Here is an 18,726-nt window from a genome sequence, read left to right as displayed (position 1 = left end):
ATTAACAATTAATATAAAATATCTTATCAGTAATATTAAAATAAATCTCTCATATTTAATCCATGAAAACTTCAACAACAAAAAACAAGAGGAAGAGAAATAAGGGTTTGTGTATCGCCATGACCTGCAAAGCTGTACTAGTCAGGGCCATCCATATACTAGGTTGGTTTGCTGTGAGCTATCACACTAGTCTCCCACCATCGACAATCCGCATTGGCAAGCTTTATGATGAAAATTGGCCAAACGCCAGACTAAGGACACGTCTGAGGCCTTTGTCTTGCAGTGGACTAGATACGGCTGTTGTTGTTGTTGTTGCTGTTGTAATCATATGAAAAGAATACCAAGCTTGAGAAATATACGCTTCCATACGCTGTTGTTGTTGTTGTAATCATATGAAAATAATACCAAGCTTGAGAAATATACGCTTCCATACGCTGTTGTTGTTGTTGTTGTTGTTGTAATCATATGAAAAGAATACCAAGCTTGAGAAATATACGCTTCCATAAAAAGTTAAACATTAAGGGTAGGAAACCCGGAAGAGAACATTCCAGATGAAAACGCGTAAATCGGAGGATTTCCAGCAGCCAAATGTCGCCAGAAAATACAGCTGGAATGTAATGAATTATACGCATTATACGCAAAGGTCAGCCGCATCAATCAACTGTACCCTAACAGTATCTTAGTTGGTAATATCAGTCTTTACTTAAACCGAGCACAGGTAGCACGCGAAGAAGTCCTATCTTGTCCCAAAGAAAAAATAGGAGAAAAATAAATATTACAATAGCGGTAAAAGGCGTAGGAATCTGTGACAGTGCGTTTCCTAGTATTAGGTAGAAAAAAATGTGGGGGTGGGTGGTGATGGGGCAGACTATCATTATGTTTTTTAGGGGTTGTGGTGGTCGATGTGGTAACGTCCCTGACTAGTGAACGTCAGAGTGGAGTTCCAATCCCGCTCAAAATCGTTAGTTTCTTTGGATGCTTCAACCTCACCATCCTTGTGAGCTAAGGCGGGGAGGTTTGGGGGGAACCTATGGGTTGATCTGTTGAGTCATCAGCAGCCATTGCCGGGCCCTCCTTGGTCATAGCTTGGATGGTGAGGGGGCATGGGCGCTGATCATATGTATATATGATCAGTCCCTAGGGCATTGTCCTTCTCGATAGGGCAATGACCTATCCCTTGCCTCTGCCATTCATGAGCGACCTTTAAACTTTTAAGGACCCCCTTGCTCCCAACAATACCCCGTGGTGAGTTACTGCCAACCATCCCTTTGTCTCACCCCGCGACGTATGCTGATGATGAGCTTAGACGAGGAGGCCTCTGCCCCTGTTTATTTTCCGCGTCAGATAACAGATTCCTGAGGCCTCCCTCGCAGACACTCGATACCGCCTTCTTTAAGGGGATCCTGAGGACAACATATTTCTTGTTTGGGTTGGACGGGTTATTAACTTTTTTTTTTGCTCGGTTCCTGATGAGGATCTCTTTATCTATAGTTGTGTAGATTTGTTATCGCGTTAGTGAGGATGAATTAGATTTGACATTTATACGCAAAAAAATTGTAATTTATACGTTGTACGTCATTGTTCGTAAAAACATTCTTAGACTAAAACAAACGTCTCACTATCATACTTTGCTCCGGAGATGCTCATTGTGGAGAACTGTGCGGACAATCAGAAAGCCATCGTAAGATGAGCCTCGTTCATTATGACGCAGATAAGACCACGTTCATTATGACGCAGATAAGATCACGCTCATTATGACGCAGACAAGGCCACACTCATTATGACGCAGACAAGGTCACGCTCGTTATGACGCAGATAAAGTCACGCTCATTACGACACAGATAAGGTCACGCTCATTATGACGCACATAAGACCACGTTCATTATGACTCAGATAAGGCCACGCTCATTATGACGCAGATAAGGCCACGCCCATTATGACACAGGTAAGGTCACACTCATTATGACACAGATAAGGCCACGCTCATTATGGCGCAGATATGGCTACTCTCATTATGACACAGATAAGGCCACGCTCATTATGACACAGATAAGGCCACGCTCATTATGACACAGATAAGGTCACGTTCATTATGACACAAATAAGGCCACGCTCATTATGACACAGATAAGGCCACGCTCATTATGACACAGATAAGGCCACGCTCATTATGACACAGATAAGGTCATGTTCATTATGACACAGATAAGGCCACACTCATTATGACACAGATAAGGCCACACTCATTATGACACAGATAAGGCCACATTCATTAAGACATAGATAAGGCCCCTCTCACTGTGACGCAGATAAGGTCACGCTCATTATGACACAGATAAGGCCACGCTCATTATGACACAGATAAGGTCACGTTCATTATGACACAGATAAGACCACGCTCATTATGACGTAGATAAGGCCATGTTGATTATAATGCAGATAAGGCCACATTCATTAATACGCAGATAAGGCCCCTCTCACTGTGACGCAGATAAGGTCACGCTCATTATGACACAGATAAGGCCACACTCATTATGACACAGATAAGGTCACGTTCATTATGACACAGATAAGGCCACACTCATTATGACACAGATAAGGCCATGTTGATTATAATGCAGATAAGGCCACATTCATTAAGACGCAGATAAGGCCCCTCTCACTGTGACGCAGATAAGGTCAGGCTCATTATGACACAGATAAGGCCACACTCATTATGACACAGGTAAGGCCACTCTCACTGTGACGCAGATAAGGCCACGCTCATTAGGATGCAGATAAGACCACGCTCATTATGACACAGATAAGGCCATGTAGATTATGATGCAGATAAGGCTACGTTCATTAAGACGCAGATAAGGCCATTCTCACTGTGACGCAGATACGGCCACTCTCACTGTGACGCAGTGGAAACACTCATCTTTTCACCTACATGGAAACACCTGTCATTTCACCTCAGTGGTCCCTCATAGTTAATCAAGGATTTAACATTGACCTTATGTAAACCACACGCTCTTGCTGCCTTTTTAATTAGGTGTCGACAAATGTCTCCAGCAGGTTTTGTCCTTCCTGTTTGAACACCAAGAATAGTTTCTTCCTTCTCATATTTTCTAGGTTCACCTGTTGTCACATATGGAGAATTCCAATGGTAATATTTTTACGAGGTTTTATGGCTCATATAAACACGTCGAGACACCGACATACGCTTGTGCATGTTAATAAAATGTATGTAGTTTATTACGCATGCATACATACACTTGATATATTGTCATCAAATCCTCTCTCTCTCTCTCTCTCTCTCTCTCTCTCTCTCTCTCAACCCTTCATTATTATCATTATTATCATTATTACAAGCTACATCCCTAGTTGGAAAAGCAAGATTCTATAAGCCAAAGGGCTCCAACAGGGAAAAATATCCCAGTGAGGAAAAGAAACAAGAAAAGTAATAATCAATCAAAAATACAATATTCCAAGAACAGTAACATTTGAACCATTTTATGAAACCTGTCACATGATAGATAGATAGATAGATAGACGCTTTCTTCATGATAAACATTTAAATATATAAGAAATAATTTGAATATTCCCTTTCAAGATATATTAACACTCCTTATTTGGAGATTCGGAGAGAAAGATTATCTCATGGTACCCTAACAATTATTCTTCAGATTACAGAGAGAGGGAGAGAGAGAGAGAGAAGAGAGAAGAGAGAGATTTTATCTAATGAATATTTAGATCGCTTCCAAGTAGCATTGATAAGTGATGTTACTTTCTTAAACCACTTAGTGAGAGAGAGAGAGAGAGAGAGAGAGAGAGAGAGAGAGATTTCATCTAATGAATATTTAGATCGCTTCCAAGTAACATTGATAAGTGATGTTACTTTCTTAAACCACTTAGTGAGAGAGAGAGAGAGAGAGAGAGAGAGAGAGAGAGATTTTATCTAATGAATATTTAGATCGCTTCCAAGTAGCATTGATAAGTGATGTTACTTTCTTAAACCATTTAGTGAGAGAGAGAGAGAGAGAGAGAGAGAGAGAGAGATTTTATCTAATGAATATTTAGATCGCTTCCAAGTAACATTGATAAGTGATGTTACTTTCTTAAACCACTTAGTGAGAGAGAGAGAGAGAGAGAGAGAGAGAGATTTTATCTAATGAATATTCAGATCGCTTCCAAGTAGCATTGATAAGTGATGTTACTTTCTTAAACCATTTAGTGAGAGAGAGAGAGAGAGGAGAGAGAGAGAGAGAGAGAGATTTTATCTAATAAATATTTAGATCGCTTCCAAGTAACATTGATAAGTGATGTTACTTTCTTAAACCACTTAGTGAGAGAGAGAGAGAGAGAGAGAGAGAGAGAGAGAGAGCGAGAGATTTTGTCTATTGAGCATTTAGATCGCTTCCAAGTAGCATTGATAAGTGATGTTACTGTCTTAAACAACTTTGTGAGAGAGAGAGACGAGAGAGAGAGAGAGAGAGAGAGGGGGGGAGGGGAGAGAGAGAGAGAGAGAGATTTTATCTAATGAATATTTAGATCGCTTCCAAGTAGCATTGATAAGTGATGTTACTGTCTTAAACAACTTTGTGTGTGAGAGAGAAGAGAGAGAGAGAGAGAGAGAGAGAGAGAGTAGTGTCACTCTACTTGGTGTCAAGTGGCACAGTGTCACTTAGGCCACACTTTATGGCTTAGTCGCAGACTGTAATGGCCTGATAAGGAAAGGGGAGAAGAAGAATTTGTCGGGCTTTGTCTATCGTGAAAAAAAATCTCTCACTCCCTCCGTTGTCCCAGGATGACATTTAAATAACTCACTCTCTCTCTCTCTCTCTCTCTCTCTCTCTCTCTCTCTCTCAGCTGTTTAAGACAGTAACATTATTCTACCAATGCTGCTTAGAAGCGATTGAAATATTCGTCATTAGACAAAATCTCTCTCTCTCTCTCTCTCTCTCTCTCTCTCTCTCTCTCTCTCACACACACACACACACACACACAAAGTTGTTTTAAGACAGTAACATCAATTATCAATGCTATTTGAAAGCGATCTAAATATTCATTAGATAAACCCTCTCTCTCTCTCTCTCTCTCTCTCTCTCTCTCTCTCTCTCTCTGTCAAAGTTGTTTAAGACAGTAACATCACTTTTATCAATGCTACTGGAAGCGACCTAAATATTCATCATTAGAAATGCTATTTAAATCTTCGATCACAAATATAAAAATCAACATGGCGGTAGTATTGACATAAACAAAATCATCAGAAAAACAAACTGCTATTCTATTTCTTTGAATAAAATAGCTCGTTTCCATTTGCAAATATTTCTACTTTCATTCAATGAAGTTAACGTTAGCCATCCAGCATTCACCACGTCTTTTCCTACAGAAATTTGCATCTAAATAGAGATGTGAACAGAGTCCTTTAAATGTTTTAAAGGTCGCTCATGAATGGCAGAGAAAGGGACAGGATTTATGAGGTTTAAAATAGCTGATATGGCCTATGGGAATATCCCTGCTTGAAAGGTTAGAAAATGAGGAAATAAGCATGGCAGAGGCATAGTAAAGGAATGTCCTAGAGACTAACCATATATACATATGATCATCAACCAAGCACCCCTCTCCACCCAAGCTAGGACCAGGGAGGGTCAGAATTTATCTCACAGCTATTCATCTACCTCCAGCACCGTGATAAAATTATCTGACCGTAAAAATTCATCTTTCATTTTATACATTCGTTGTTTCTCTTCACGAGGTGTACTCTTTTTCAAATGAAAAATAACACGCTACTACTGGGCCCTTTTATTATTTTTTTTTTTTTTTTTTCAAAAAGCGAATTGACATGTTTATGCTCCCAGTGATGACAGGAGACACATTTCATAAGTCTCATATTGATGTTGTTACGCTGTTGGTTTTTTTCTTAAATTTGCTTTTCCAAGTAGGATTGTAGCTTAGCTAGTAATAATAATGATGATAATAATAATAATAATAATAATAATAATAATAATAATAACATAAACAACAACAACAACAATAATAATAATAATACTAATAATAATAATAATAATAATAATAATAAGCGGCATATATATATAAGAAATAAACTTTATTTAGAGATTAATTAAACTTTCCAATAATGTTTGTTTTCCTACCTGTATCCATCCAGTGTTCATTTAGCTCTTTCCTCCTACTGTCACTGTTCATACTTAAATAGAATTTCCTGTGAAAGCTTCTCAAGCTCTGCAGGTGAGACTATACTAAATATTTTTTACTGAGGCGTATTTGCATCGACTCGCAGATGTGCCCTTTTAGCTCGGAAAAAGTTTCCTAATAGCTGATTGGTTGGAAAAAATAATTCTAACCAATCACCTATTAGGAAACTTTTCCGAGTTAAAAGGGCACCTCTGTGAGTCAGTGAATATAACATAAATAAGAGGCAATTTCGTAAAAGAAAGCCAGACTCGCCCTCAGCATTACAGTTATCTTACATCAGATATATGTCAGCGTGCTGCCCTCTATTGGGGTTTTATCATACTTCAGACTCCCTGCTGCGAAGGCCTATCTAGTCAATATGATGGATGGGAATAATAATGTCGGGCTGATGCTAAGACAAACAACAATAAACTTTGTAGAAAAGCTAATACAGATGGGATATCGACCCCCCCCTCTCCTCTCTCTCTCTCTCTCTCCTCTCTCTCCTCTCTCTCTCAGCTGTTTAACACAGTAACATTATTCTATCAATGCTGCCTAGAAGCGATTGAAATATTTGTCATCAGACAAAATCTCTCTCTCTCTCTCTCTCCTCTCTCTCCTCTCTCTCTCTCAACTTCACCAGAGTAAGCCTATAAAATTCTATCAGTCACCACTTCTCCAGTCATAACAACGATATGAATTCGAATCGTTAGTTTAAAACAATCATAACAATCTTCTACATATTTTATTAAACCAATTAAAGAAACATAAGGCAATAGTAAAGCATACTTTAGTACTTTTATGTCATTAAGATGGAAATGTGGTTGACAATTAACCCCTTCGATAAATGTAATATTTCAAGTACTCAAATCAACTCAAGTATATGGTTGATCAAGGAATGTGAGAGAAGCTAATTTATATATATATATATATATATATATATAGTAGGGCAAGGCAATTTTGGACAAGTAAGGCAAAAGTTGAACAGATGCAATATCTCTAAAACTATTTATAGTTTATCGAAACTATAATGCTTATAGAAACTGCCCAACCTCCTACTTTATAAATATTAGTATGATTGCTTTTGAAAAATTATTAAATACCACTGAAAAAAATTTCAAAATGGGTGTCCAATAATTGCCTCACCATTCAATTGATATACGGACGAAGGTCTAATGAAGGAGTCACTCAAGCATACATTTGGGGATTGTATCTTATGTATCTTATTTGCTTATACCATGTTGGGTAAGCCAAAGGAACGTTGGCATGCAGAAAATAACCCAATGAACTTTGCACTTCGTTAAACGACTAAATAGGATGATTATCGACGATTCTTAATTAAGACAGGAACATGGTTTACGTATATTATTATTATTATTATTATTATTATTATTATTATTATTATTATTATTACTATCCAAGCTACAACCCTAGTTGGAAAAGCAAGATGCTATAAGCCCAAGGGCCCCAATAGGGAAAAATAGCCCAGTGAGGAAAGGAAATAAAGAAATGGTGATAACAAATTAACAATAAATCATTCTAAAAAAGGCAACAACGTCAAAACAGATATGTCATATATAAACTATTAACAACGTCAAAAACAAATATGTCATATATAAACTATAAAAAGATCTTAAGCTAATACTGAATAAATGAATGAATGATTTGAAGTTCTCTGGCATCCTGATATCGCAGGTCATTGATGCCGATAATATTGAACAAACTTTAGGAGCACTCCGTAAAGCGCAGACCTCCGACGCGGCAATTTATGGCTAGTCCTTTTGCTCGACCGTGACCTTAACCTTCCTAAATTAAATCCTTTCAAGTCTTCACATAAGTTAATCCTTGAAGGTTTCATTACTCTGCGATTAAAATTGTGGCTAGGAAGCTGTTCACAAACATACACACACACAAACACACAAACAGGGGGTGAAACATAACCTCCTTCCAATTTCGTTGGCGGAGGTAATTATCAAAAGAGAATTTAAGCCAAGGATCGATCACACTAGAACAAAAAAATGAACAAATACCTACAGAGATTTTTAATAAATGAAGACTGAAAAAAGGAAAATGTGTAAACTCTGATTTCTTTTGTGCGAAATTTGAAAACGGAAAAAGTTTCTTTTATTACAAATTGGAAACCTATTTTGAAAACCTATATTGAAACCCCTTTTTTAAAAGCCTATTTTGAAAACCTAATTTGAAAACCTTTTTTAAAAGCCTATTTTGAAAACCTATTTTGAAAACCATTTTTAAAAACCTATTTTAAAAACCTATTTTGAAAACCTTTTTTAAAAACCTATTTTAAAAACCTATTATGAAAACCTTTTTTAAAAGCCTATTTTGAAAACCTTTTTTAAAACCCTATTTTAAAAACCTATTTTGAAAACCTTTTTTAAAAACCTATTTTAAAAACCTATTATGAAAACCTTTTTTAAAAGCCTATTTTGAAAACCTATTTTGAAAACCTTTTTTAAAAACCTATTTTAAAAACCTATTTTAAAAACCTATTATGAAAACCTTTTTTAAAACCCTATTTTGAAAACCTTTTTTAAAAACCTATTTTAAAAACCTATTTTAAAAGTTTGTTCATGAGTTGAAGACTGGCATTGAAAAATAAAGGGTTAAAATCTCTACAGGACCAAGATCAGAAAAAGTCAAACCACAAATTATTAAACTGAAAGATAGATATGTATACACACACACGCACGCACACAAACACAGATTTAAACCTTCCCAATTCCCTAACTACCTCTAGGAGTTACTCACTCTCACAAAGGTATGACTACGTCCTCTCTCCACTACCCGAGGGATGAGGAGACCGAGTAGTCAAACGTTTGGCAATGCCACTTAGCGTAACAGGCAATATATCCATATATATAGATATATATATATATATACTGTGTATATATATATATATACATATATATATATATATATATATATGTATATTGTATATATACAGTATATATATACATGTGTGTATATATATACTGTGTATATATATATATATATATATATATATATTCATATAAATATATATATATATATACACTGTATATATATATATATATATACACACAGTATATATATACATATATACTGTATATACTGTATATACCGTATATATATATATATATATATATTTATATATATATTCATACTGTACATACATATACATATATATATATATATATATATATATATCCATATACAAAACCAGAAAAATGCTCTATATTATATAGATGAGATTATCCATAATCTCATTATCACACACTCGCCACTCAACAATAATTCTCAAAGATAAAAAAAAAAAATTCTGATACATCGACAAAGTGGCAACGGAGTCTCGTACCCTAAAGAACAAATTAAAAGGGAAAAATGATTGAAAATCGGACAAGTATATCATTATTTCACTAAGAGGAAAGGGAGTCACCGTAATGGCGCAATTAGGACTAACGTGATCTTCATGCGTAAGTTTTTACCCAGAGTCATTTTTGATACAGTACTTGCGTGATGACGTGAGAAGAGTACCAGGATTTTCTTTTGTATGGTATTGACATATTTGGTAGTACTATGAGGAGTAGTAGTAGTAGTAGTAGTAGTAGTAGTAGAAGTAGTAGTAGTAGTAGTAGTAACATGAGCAACATTAGTAATCGTAGCAATAGTAGGGTAGTAGTAGTATTAGTAGTAGTAGTAGTCGTAGTAGTAGTAGTAGCATGAGCAACATTAGTAGTCGTAGCATTAGTAGTAGTAGTAGTAGTAGTAGTAGTAGTAGTCGTAGTAGTAGTAGCATGAGCAACATTAGTAGTCGTAGCATTAGTAGTAGTAGTAGTAGTAGTAGTAGTAGTAGTAGCATGAGCAACATTAGTAGTCGTAGCATTAGTAGTAGTAGTAGTATTAGTTTCAGAAGTATAAGTAGTAGGTGTAGTAGGAGTAGCAATAGCAGAATCAGCATTAGTAGTAGTAGCCTCAGTAACAGTAATAGTAGTATTAGCTTTAGTAGTAGTAGTAGTAGTAGTAGTAACATGAGCAACATTAGTAGTCATAGCATTAGTAGGTGGTGGTAGTAGTAGTAGTAGTAGTAGTAGCATGAGCAACATTAGTAGTCGTAGCATTAGTAGTAGTAGTAGTATTAGTTTCAGAAGTATAAGTAGTAGGTGTAGTAGGAGTAGCAATAGCAGAATCAGCATTAGTAGTAGTAGCCTCAGAACAGTATAACAGTAGTAGTAGTATTAGCTTTAGAAGTAGTAGTAGTAGTAGTAGCAGGAGCAACATTAGTAGTCGTAGCATTAGTAGTAGTAGTAGTATTAGTTTCAGAAGTATAAGTAGTAGGTGTAGTAGGAGTAGCAATAGCAGAATCAGCATTAGTAGTAGTAGCCTCAGAACAGTATAACAGTAGTAGTAGTATTAGCTTTAGAAGTAGTAGTAGTAGTAGTAGCAGGAGCAACATTAGTAGTAGCCTCAGTAACAGTAATAGTAGTATTAGCTTTAGAAGTAGTAGTAGTAGTAGTGGTACTAGTAGCAGGAGCAACATTAGTAATAGTTTCATCAGTAGAGTAGTAGTAGTATTAGCTTCAGAGGTAGTAGTAGTAGTAGTAGCAGGAACAACATTAGTAGTAGTATCATCAGTAGAGTAGTAGTAGTATTAGCTTCAGAAATAACAGTAGTAGTGGTAGAATCAGTATAGTAAAGAAGCTAGAACATCAATAGTAGTAGCAGAAGCAGTAACATCAATAGTAGTAGCAGCAGCAGTAGTACAAGTAGTAGTAGTAGTAGCAGCAGCAGCAGAAGTAGTATAAGTAGTAGTAGTAATGGTAGCAGACTTAGTATAATTATTAGTAGTAGCAGTAGCAGAAGTAGTATGAGTAGTAAGAGCAGCAGCAGAAGTAGTATGAGTAGTAGGAGCAGCAGCAGTAGTATAATTAGTAATAGCAGCAGAAGCAGAAGAAGCAGCAACAGCAGTCGAAACATCATGTTTTTTTTTTCTCCAGAAAAGGCAAGGCACCAATGTACATCTGGCCATATTAGTAGTAGCAGTAGCAAAAGTAGTATAAGTACTGGTAGCAGCAGCAGTAGTAGTATAAGTACTGGTAGCAGCAGCAGCAGTAGTATAATTAATAATAGCAACAGCAGCAGAAGAAGCAGCAACAGCAGTCGAAACATCATGTTTTTCTTTTTCTCCAGAAAAGGCAAGGCACCACTGTACATCTGGCCATATTAGTAGTAGCAGTAGCAAAAGTAGTATAAGTACTGGTAGCAGCAGCAGTAGTAGTATAAGTACTGGTAGCAGCAGCAGAAGTAGTATAAGTACTGGTAGCAGCAGCAGAAGTAGTATAAGTACTGGTAGCAGCAGCAGCAGTAGTATAATTAGTAATAGCAGCAGAAGCAGCAACAGTAGAAGAAACATCATGTTTTTTTTTTCCCTCCAGAGAAGGCAAGACACCACTGTACATCTGGCCATATTAGTAGTAGCAGTAGCAAAAGTAGTATAAGTACTGGTAGCAGCAGCAGTATAATTAATAATAGCAACAACAGCAGAAGAAGCAGTAACAGTAGAAGAAACATCATGTTTTTTCTTTCTCCAGAAAAGGCAAGGCACCATCACTGTACATCTGGCCAAGATATTAATTTAGTTTTCATGTGGCCGTCATCCGTTTTGTGGGGAATTCCCCGACACCGCGACATGATTTGAAGGTGTAATGGTTTCGGGATTTGACACTTGTCACCTTTAGGACTGACCAAGCTGTCGTTTAAGATTATAGGGGCTAAACGCAGGTTTTTTCTCCTCATCTACAAATCTGTAGGAGTATTTTAGGCTGGTCTTTATACATTCTCTCTCTCTCTCTCTCTCTCTCTCTCTCTCTCTCTCTCTCATTTCTGTGAATACATATAAATATATATATATATATATATATATATATATATGTATATATATATGTGTGTATGTGTGTGTTTGGAGGGGGGTGTTTTTGTGTGTTTGCGTGTGTATCATCAATAAAAAAAAATATAAACAAACACTAGATTTAAGGACATCAAAACAGAGCAAGTAAATAAAGATTACGAGAAATTCCAGAAATGCCATAAAAGAAGCAACAGACAGGACGATTATATATATATATATATATATATATAGGTGTCAGGCGAATTTCTCGAAATCAATTGTGCGAAGATAAATTTCTCGAATTCAATTGACCGAAAAATAATTTCTCGAACTATCATTTTCTAGAATGTCAATTACTCGAAAACAAACAAGTAAATTTCTCGAATACAATCGAAAGTCTCCCATAAGCGCCAACGACCAATTTATAAAGAGTCTATTACCATTCCGTGATGTCCTGTATGTACGGGCGTACGTATTATGCACGATACACTGCGTACCTATTTGTAATCACACTTTTGCGTCATAAAAGATATTAACTTTATTTTTTTAGATAAAGTAATACAGTATGGAAAAACAAAGTAGAAAGAAAATGAGTGAGGCTTAAATAAGTGAAAATCAGAAAATAAAAAGAGACGAAGAGAGGTCTGTCAAAGAATATCTACGAAGAGTAGCATACAACATTTCATTTTGATTGATTAAATTTTAATACTGTATTTCATTCTAAATGATAATATTTTTATTCATACAATAAAATTATAACCTTTGCATTTTTTTCATTCCTTCATTTACAATAAATTTTCAACATTTGTGTTTGTCAACCCAAAAGGATATATCTTTCCTTGAAATACATGAAAATTCTTCCATTCAATTTTCTCGACAAAATAGATATCAGTTTTCGAGAAATATGAGATTCGAGAAAATGATAGTTCGAGAAATTATTTTTCGTGCAATTGAGTTCGAGAATTTGACTTTCGAGAAATAGCATTCGAGAAATTTACCTAAAATCATATATATATATATATATATATATATACATGGCCGAATGGCCATGACAGACTACTGTCACCCTTATATCGACACTGCGGCAAAGGTTCGAATCATTGCCCAGGCAGGAGCACTTCTAAAATCATTTCCTCTTGGGTCTGCGATCCCGTGTGGGAGAGAATTAAATATTAAAAAGATATTTGTGGTTCGATATTTCAATATGTATGTATAATCTGTTGCCTAATCTGCAGTTTGGTTTTTGCAAGCCTTGCAACATGTGATTGCCCCCTGTACAGATTTTCGTGCTGCCTTTAACCGTGTTAATCATAGTTGTTTTCAAACTTGAACAGATTGGAATAGGTTGGTATTTTCATAGCATCGTTATTGAATTACTAAGCAATAAATTGAAAAGAATAGTCGCTGATGGGCACCATAGCGACTATAAGAATGTAATATCGGGGATTTCACAGGGTAGTATTCTCGGGCCATTACTTTTCATATTATATTTGCATGATATGGGGTTTAGCCTCCAAAATAAGCTTGCTGCTTTTGCAGATGATTCTACTCTCTTTGCATAATATCCATCTCCTGAGTGTATATCTGGGGTTACTGAATCCCTTAATAGAGATCTAACTAGATATAGTGCATGGTGTAAATTATGGGGCATGATGTTGAACCCTAACAAAACTCAAAGCATGTTTGTAAGTAGGACAAGGACAGTTGGTCCTCATGATCCAGATATTTTCAGTAATAATGTCCCTTAATTACTTACAAATCATTTGAAATTCTAAGTGTTATTCTTGATTGAAAATATGTCTAAGCAACACGTCCGAAATGTTTCTTCTTAAAAAAAAATGGTACATTGAAAAAGTCTTTTTAGATTTTAAGTGATCAATTTGACATGATGAATATTTTAATTCTTTCTTCCTAACATGTTTTGAATATTGCTATCCTGACTATCATCTTAATTTGTTGAACAAAAACTTGTGGTCTATCAAATTACGTATTCTAGATTTTGATATTAAACTCTGGTAGCTCAATTAGATCTTTGTACAAGTTTCATAAGATATTTCTCAATTCTGACCATCCTTTCCATTCAGATCTTTCCATCCTCTGTGTACTACTCGGTTCACAGTTAATTCTTTCTTTCTTCCTTTTTTCCCGCTCATGAATAGCAGAGGCAAGGGGCAGTATCATTGCCCTAGCAAGAAGAACAATGCCATAGAGACCAACCATACATACATATGATCAGCGCCCAAGCACCCTCCTCCACCCAAGCTAAGACCAAGGAGGACCAGGCAATGGCTGCTGATGACTCAACAGATAGACCTATAGGCACCCACAAAACCCTCATCCTCACCCCACACGGATGGTGAGGTTGCAGCGACCAAAGGAACTAACGAGTTTGAGCGGGACTCAAACAAGAGACTGACCATATATACTGTATATATGATCAGCGCCCAACCTCCCTCCTCCACCCAAGCTAAGACCAAGGAGGGCCAGGCAATGGCTGCTGATGATTCAGTAGATAGACCTATATGCACCCACAAAACCTTCATCCTTAGCTCACAAAGATGGTGAAGTTGCAGCGACCAAAAGCGCTAACGACTTTGAGCGGGACTCAAACAAGAAACTGACCATATATACATATGATCAGCGATCAAGTCCCCCTTCCTCCACCCATGCTAAGACCAGGGAGGGCCAGGCAATGGCTGCTGATGATTTAACAGATAGACCTATAGGCACCTACAAATCCACCTCCATCCTTAGCTCACAAGGATGGTGAGGTTGCAGCGACGAAAAGAACTAACGAGTTTGACTCGAACCCCTAGTCTGGCGATCACCAGTTACCGCATAGGCCTTCTCCATCATAAATCTTGATACTATACATTTTCTAGAAATTCTATTCCAGTAGTAAACGTTTTTCTATAGAACAGGTTGGCAGAAGTCTCATTCTAGATTTTATATATGACTTATCTATTTAACGTTTTTATTGATCCTGATATATTTCAATATCTATTTCTTTTTATTTCTCATTTAAGGTTTATTTTTTACTTTTCTATTTCCTTTCCGACCTAGGCTGCTTTGCTTGTTGGAGCCCGTTGACTTGTAGCATTCTGCTTTTCCAACTAGGGTTATAGCTTAGCTAATAATAATAATAATAATAATCATCATTATTATTTATTTTAATTTTTCTTATTATCAATAACCTAATTATAATCAAAACTCCTGAAAACTGATTTCTTCAATGAACGATAATTCATAAATCCCCCCCCCCCGACTCCAATCCTGCCATCCCCCAAAAAATCAGACTTCTCAACAAAGCACCTAGCGTTAAACGTAAATGGCCCGTGTAAACAACGCAATTTGATTTATAACCCCCCCCCCCGGGAGAGGTCAGGAATAGTGGCAGGCAAAGAAGCCCATTGAACATGGGCGTAAGAAGGCGTTTGCGAAGCCCCCAGGGAGAGATTGGCACCAGCCGGAGCTGAGTGCCTCCACACGCTGAAGGAGGAGCCACCCTGCCCTGAATACCATATCAAGATCAGAGAGAGAGAGAGAGAGAGAGAGAGAGAGAGAGAGAGAGAGAGAGAGAGAAAGAAACTTTAAAAGCTTGAATACCCTTAACCCCAGCCTCAATTCCTTTACGCCCATTCCAGTAAGATCGTAAAAGTGAAATATGGGCGAGAGAATATAAGCCTGTCTTCTATATCCCCCAAACCCCGCCCCCCTCCCTCACCCCACCCCCCGACAGCTACTTATAACACACTGGTTTTGTCTCCCCGATACGACCCGAGGCATTTGTGTATTTTTGATTATTAATTCCTCTCTCCTCCGCCGTTTCCAATGGTGGCGCCACTGAGGTCCGACGACTACGGGTGTGGAAGAATGCAAAGACTGTCACGCCCTCTTGAATGTTGACAGCCTACTTCTTGGACAGCGAGTGGCCTCTTTCCTCCTTCTAACCCTCCCCCCACCCAATTTCCCTTACCCCCTCTCCCCACCCCCCTGTCACTCCTACCCATTCCCTTCCGTCGAATCTTTCATCTTAAGAAAATTTATGTTGTAGAGTCGACTTCACAAGTCGGGCTAAACTATCTGCAAGTTCTTATTACTGTCACAACTCTCTCTCTCTCTCTCTCTCTCTCTCTCTCTCTCTCTCTCTCTCTCTCTCTCTCAATATCAGTTATTGTTATTGTTGATGTCGTTTTTATAATATCTATTATTATTGTTGATACAGTGATCTTAGTAATAAACTTGCGGTAAATGTTCTAAGTTGTCCTTTCGACAAGAATCTCTCTCTCTCTCTCTCTCTCTCTCTCTCTCTCTCTCTCTCTCTCTCTCTCTCTCTCTCTCTCAGTTATTGTTCTTGTTGATGTTGTTTTATAATTTATTATTGTTGTTGATACATTGATCTTAGTCATAAACTTGCGGTAAAGGTTCGGAAAGTTTCTCTCTCTCTCTCTCTCTCTCTCTCTCTCTCTCTCTCTCTCTCTCTCTCTCTCTCTCTCTCTCTCTCTCTCTCTCCCCGAATTAATCTTCTTCGTTGCTTTTATAATTACTTTCCATACAAACTATATTTCATTATCAAAAAAAAAAACATGTTTATGTTTTGGTAACGGAAACTTGAAAATAAATACATTCTTAAAAATGCATGTCTCAGTTTCCCTTAGTAAATTTAGATATAACACTTTACTATGTATAAAATATTGTTGAAATCACGCAACTGAAAAAAAAACCTATTGTTCTTCCATATATGTGTGCCATTTTATGTTGCATTCTTACTACACACACTCTGTTAACGCTAAAACACGAGTACAATCTAATTTACTTCATCTTTCATAATACCCTTTTGTTTTACATTCATCATCATTATAGCTATTCTGGTCTTGAACAATGATGATTGGAATAATACACTCTTTGGAGAAATAAATATATTCTATATAAATAACAACACTTTGAAAGAATTTACAAAATAAGTCACTGCTAAAACATAAGCTGAATGTAGGAAACATGGATTTCAGGAATAGATTAATATCCTGTTTGTAGAATTTTGATCAGAGAGAGAGAGAGAGAGAGAGAGAGAGAGAGAGAGAGAGAGAGAGAGAGAGAACTAATCTACAAACCTAGTTGGAAAAGCAGTATACTATAGGCACCGGGGCTCTAACAGATCAAATAGGCACCGGGGCTCTAACAGATCAAATAGGCACCGGGGCTCTAACAGATCAAATAGGCACCGGGGCTCTAACAGATCAAATAGGCACCGGGGCTCTAACAGATCAAATAGGCACCGGGGCTCTAACAGATCAAATAGGCACCGGGGCAAATAGGCACCGGGGCTCTAACAGATCAAATAGGCACCGGGGCTCTAACAGATCAAATAGGCACCGGGGCTCTAACAGATCAAATAGGCACCGGGGCTCTAACAGATCAAATAGGCACCGGGGCTCTAACAGGGCTCTAACAGATCAAATAGGCACCGGGGCTCTAACAGATCAAGTAGGCACCGGGGCTCTAACAGATCAAATAGGCACCGGGCCTCTAACAGATCAAATAGGCACCGGGCCTCTAACAGATCAAATAGGCACCGAGCCTCTAACAGATCAAATAGGCACCGGGCCTCTAACAGATCAAATAGGCATCGGGGTTCTAACAGATCAAATAGGCACCGGGCCTCTAACAGATCAAGTAGGCACCGGGCCTCTAACAGATCAAGTAGGCACCGGGCCTCTAACAGATCAAATAGGCACCGGGGCTCTAACAGATCAAATAGGCACCGGGGCTCTAACAGATCAAATAGGCACCGGGGCTCTAACAGATCAAATAGGCACCGGGGCTCTAACAGATCAAGTAGGCACCGGGCCTCTAACAGATCAAGTAGGCACCGGGGCTCTAACAGATCAAGTAGGCACCGGGCCTCTAACAGATCAAGTAGGCACCGGGCCTCTAACAGATCAAGTAGGCACCGGGCCTCTAACAGATCAAGTAGGCACCGGGCCTCTAACAGATCAAGTAGGCACCGGGGCTCTAACAGATCAAATAGGCACCGGGGCTCTAACAGATCAAATAGGCACCGGGGCTCTAACAGATCAAATAGGCACCGGGCCTCTAACAGATCAAATAGGCACCGGGGCTCTAACAGATCAAATAGGCACCGGGGCTCTAACAGATCAAGTAGGCACCGGGCCTCTAACAGATCAAGTAGGCACCGGGCCTCTAACAGATCAAGTAGGCACCGGGCCTCTAACAGATCAAGTAGGCACCGGGCCTCTAACAGATCAAATAGGCACCGGGGCTCTAACAGATCAAATAGGCACCGGGGCTCTAACAGATCAAATAGGCACCGGGCCTCTAACAGATCAAATAGGCACCGGGGCTCTAACAGATCAAATAGGCACCGGGGCTCTAACAGATCAAATAGGCACCGGGGCTCTAACAGATCAAATAGGCACCGGGCCTCTAACAGATCAAATAGGCACCGGGCCTCTAACAGATCAAATAGGCACCGGGCCTCTAACAGATCAAATAGGCACCGGGGCTCTAACAGATCAAATAGGCACCGGGCCTCTAACAGATCAAATAGGCACCGGGGCTCTAACAGATCAAATAGGCACCGGGGCTCTAACAGATCAAATAGGCACCGGGGCTCTAACAGATCAAGTAGGCACCGGGCCTCTAAC

The 18,726-nt window shown here is 38.1% G+C and overlaps 2 protein-coding genes across 2 annotated transcripts; one reads left to right on the top strand and one right to left on the bottom strand.

Annotated features, from left to right (window-relative positions):
- The first annotated feature begins 9,896 nt into the window (after positions 1-9,896).
- On the top strand, positions 9,897-10,247 carry LOC137618500 (uncharacterized). Its single transcript, XM_068348658.1, has one exon. It carries the CDS (start codon positions 9,897-9,899, stop codon positions 10,245-10,247), a length of 351 nt encoding a protein of 116 aa, XP_068204759.1.
- Positions 10,248-10,858: 611 nt separating this feature from the next.
- LOC137618499 (uncharacterized) lies at positions 10,859-11,782 on the bottom strand. Its single transcript, XM_068348657.1, has 2 exons — positions 11,632-11,782; positions 10,859-11,388 (listed from the first exon to the last, which is right to left on the bottom strand). Exons 1-2 carry the CDS (start codon positions 11,780-11,782, stop codon positions 10,859-10,861), a joined length of 681 nt encoding a protein of 226 aa, XP_068204758.1.
- Between the last annotated feature and the right edge of the window lie 6,944 nt (positions 11,783-18,726).

Source organism: Palaemon carinicauda, chromosome 24 (assembly GCF_036898095.1).
Source record: "Palaemon carinicauda isolate YSFRI2023 chromosome 24, ASM3689809v2, whole genome shotgun sequence".
NCBI classification, from domain to species: Eukaryota; Metazoa; Arthropoda; class Malacostraca; order Decapoda; family Palaemonidae; genus Palaemon; species Palaemon carinicauda.
This window is presented reverse-complemented; position numbering and strand designations above follow the sequence as displayed.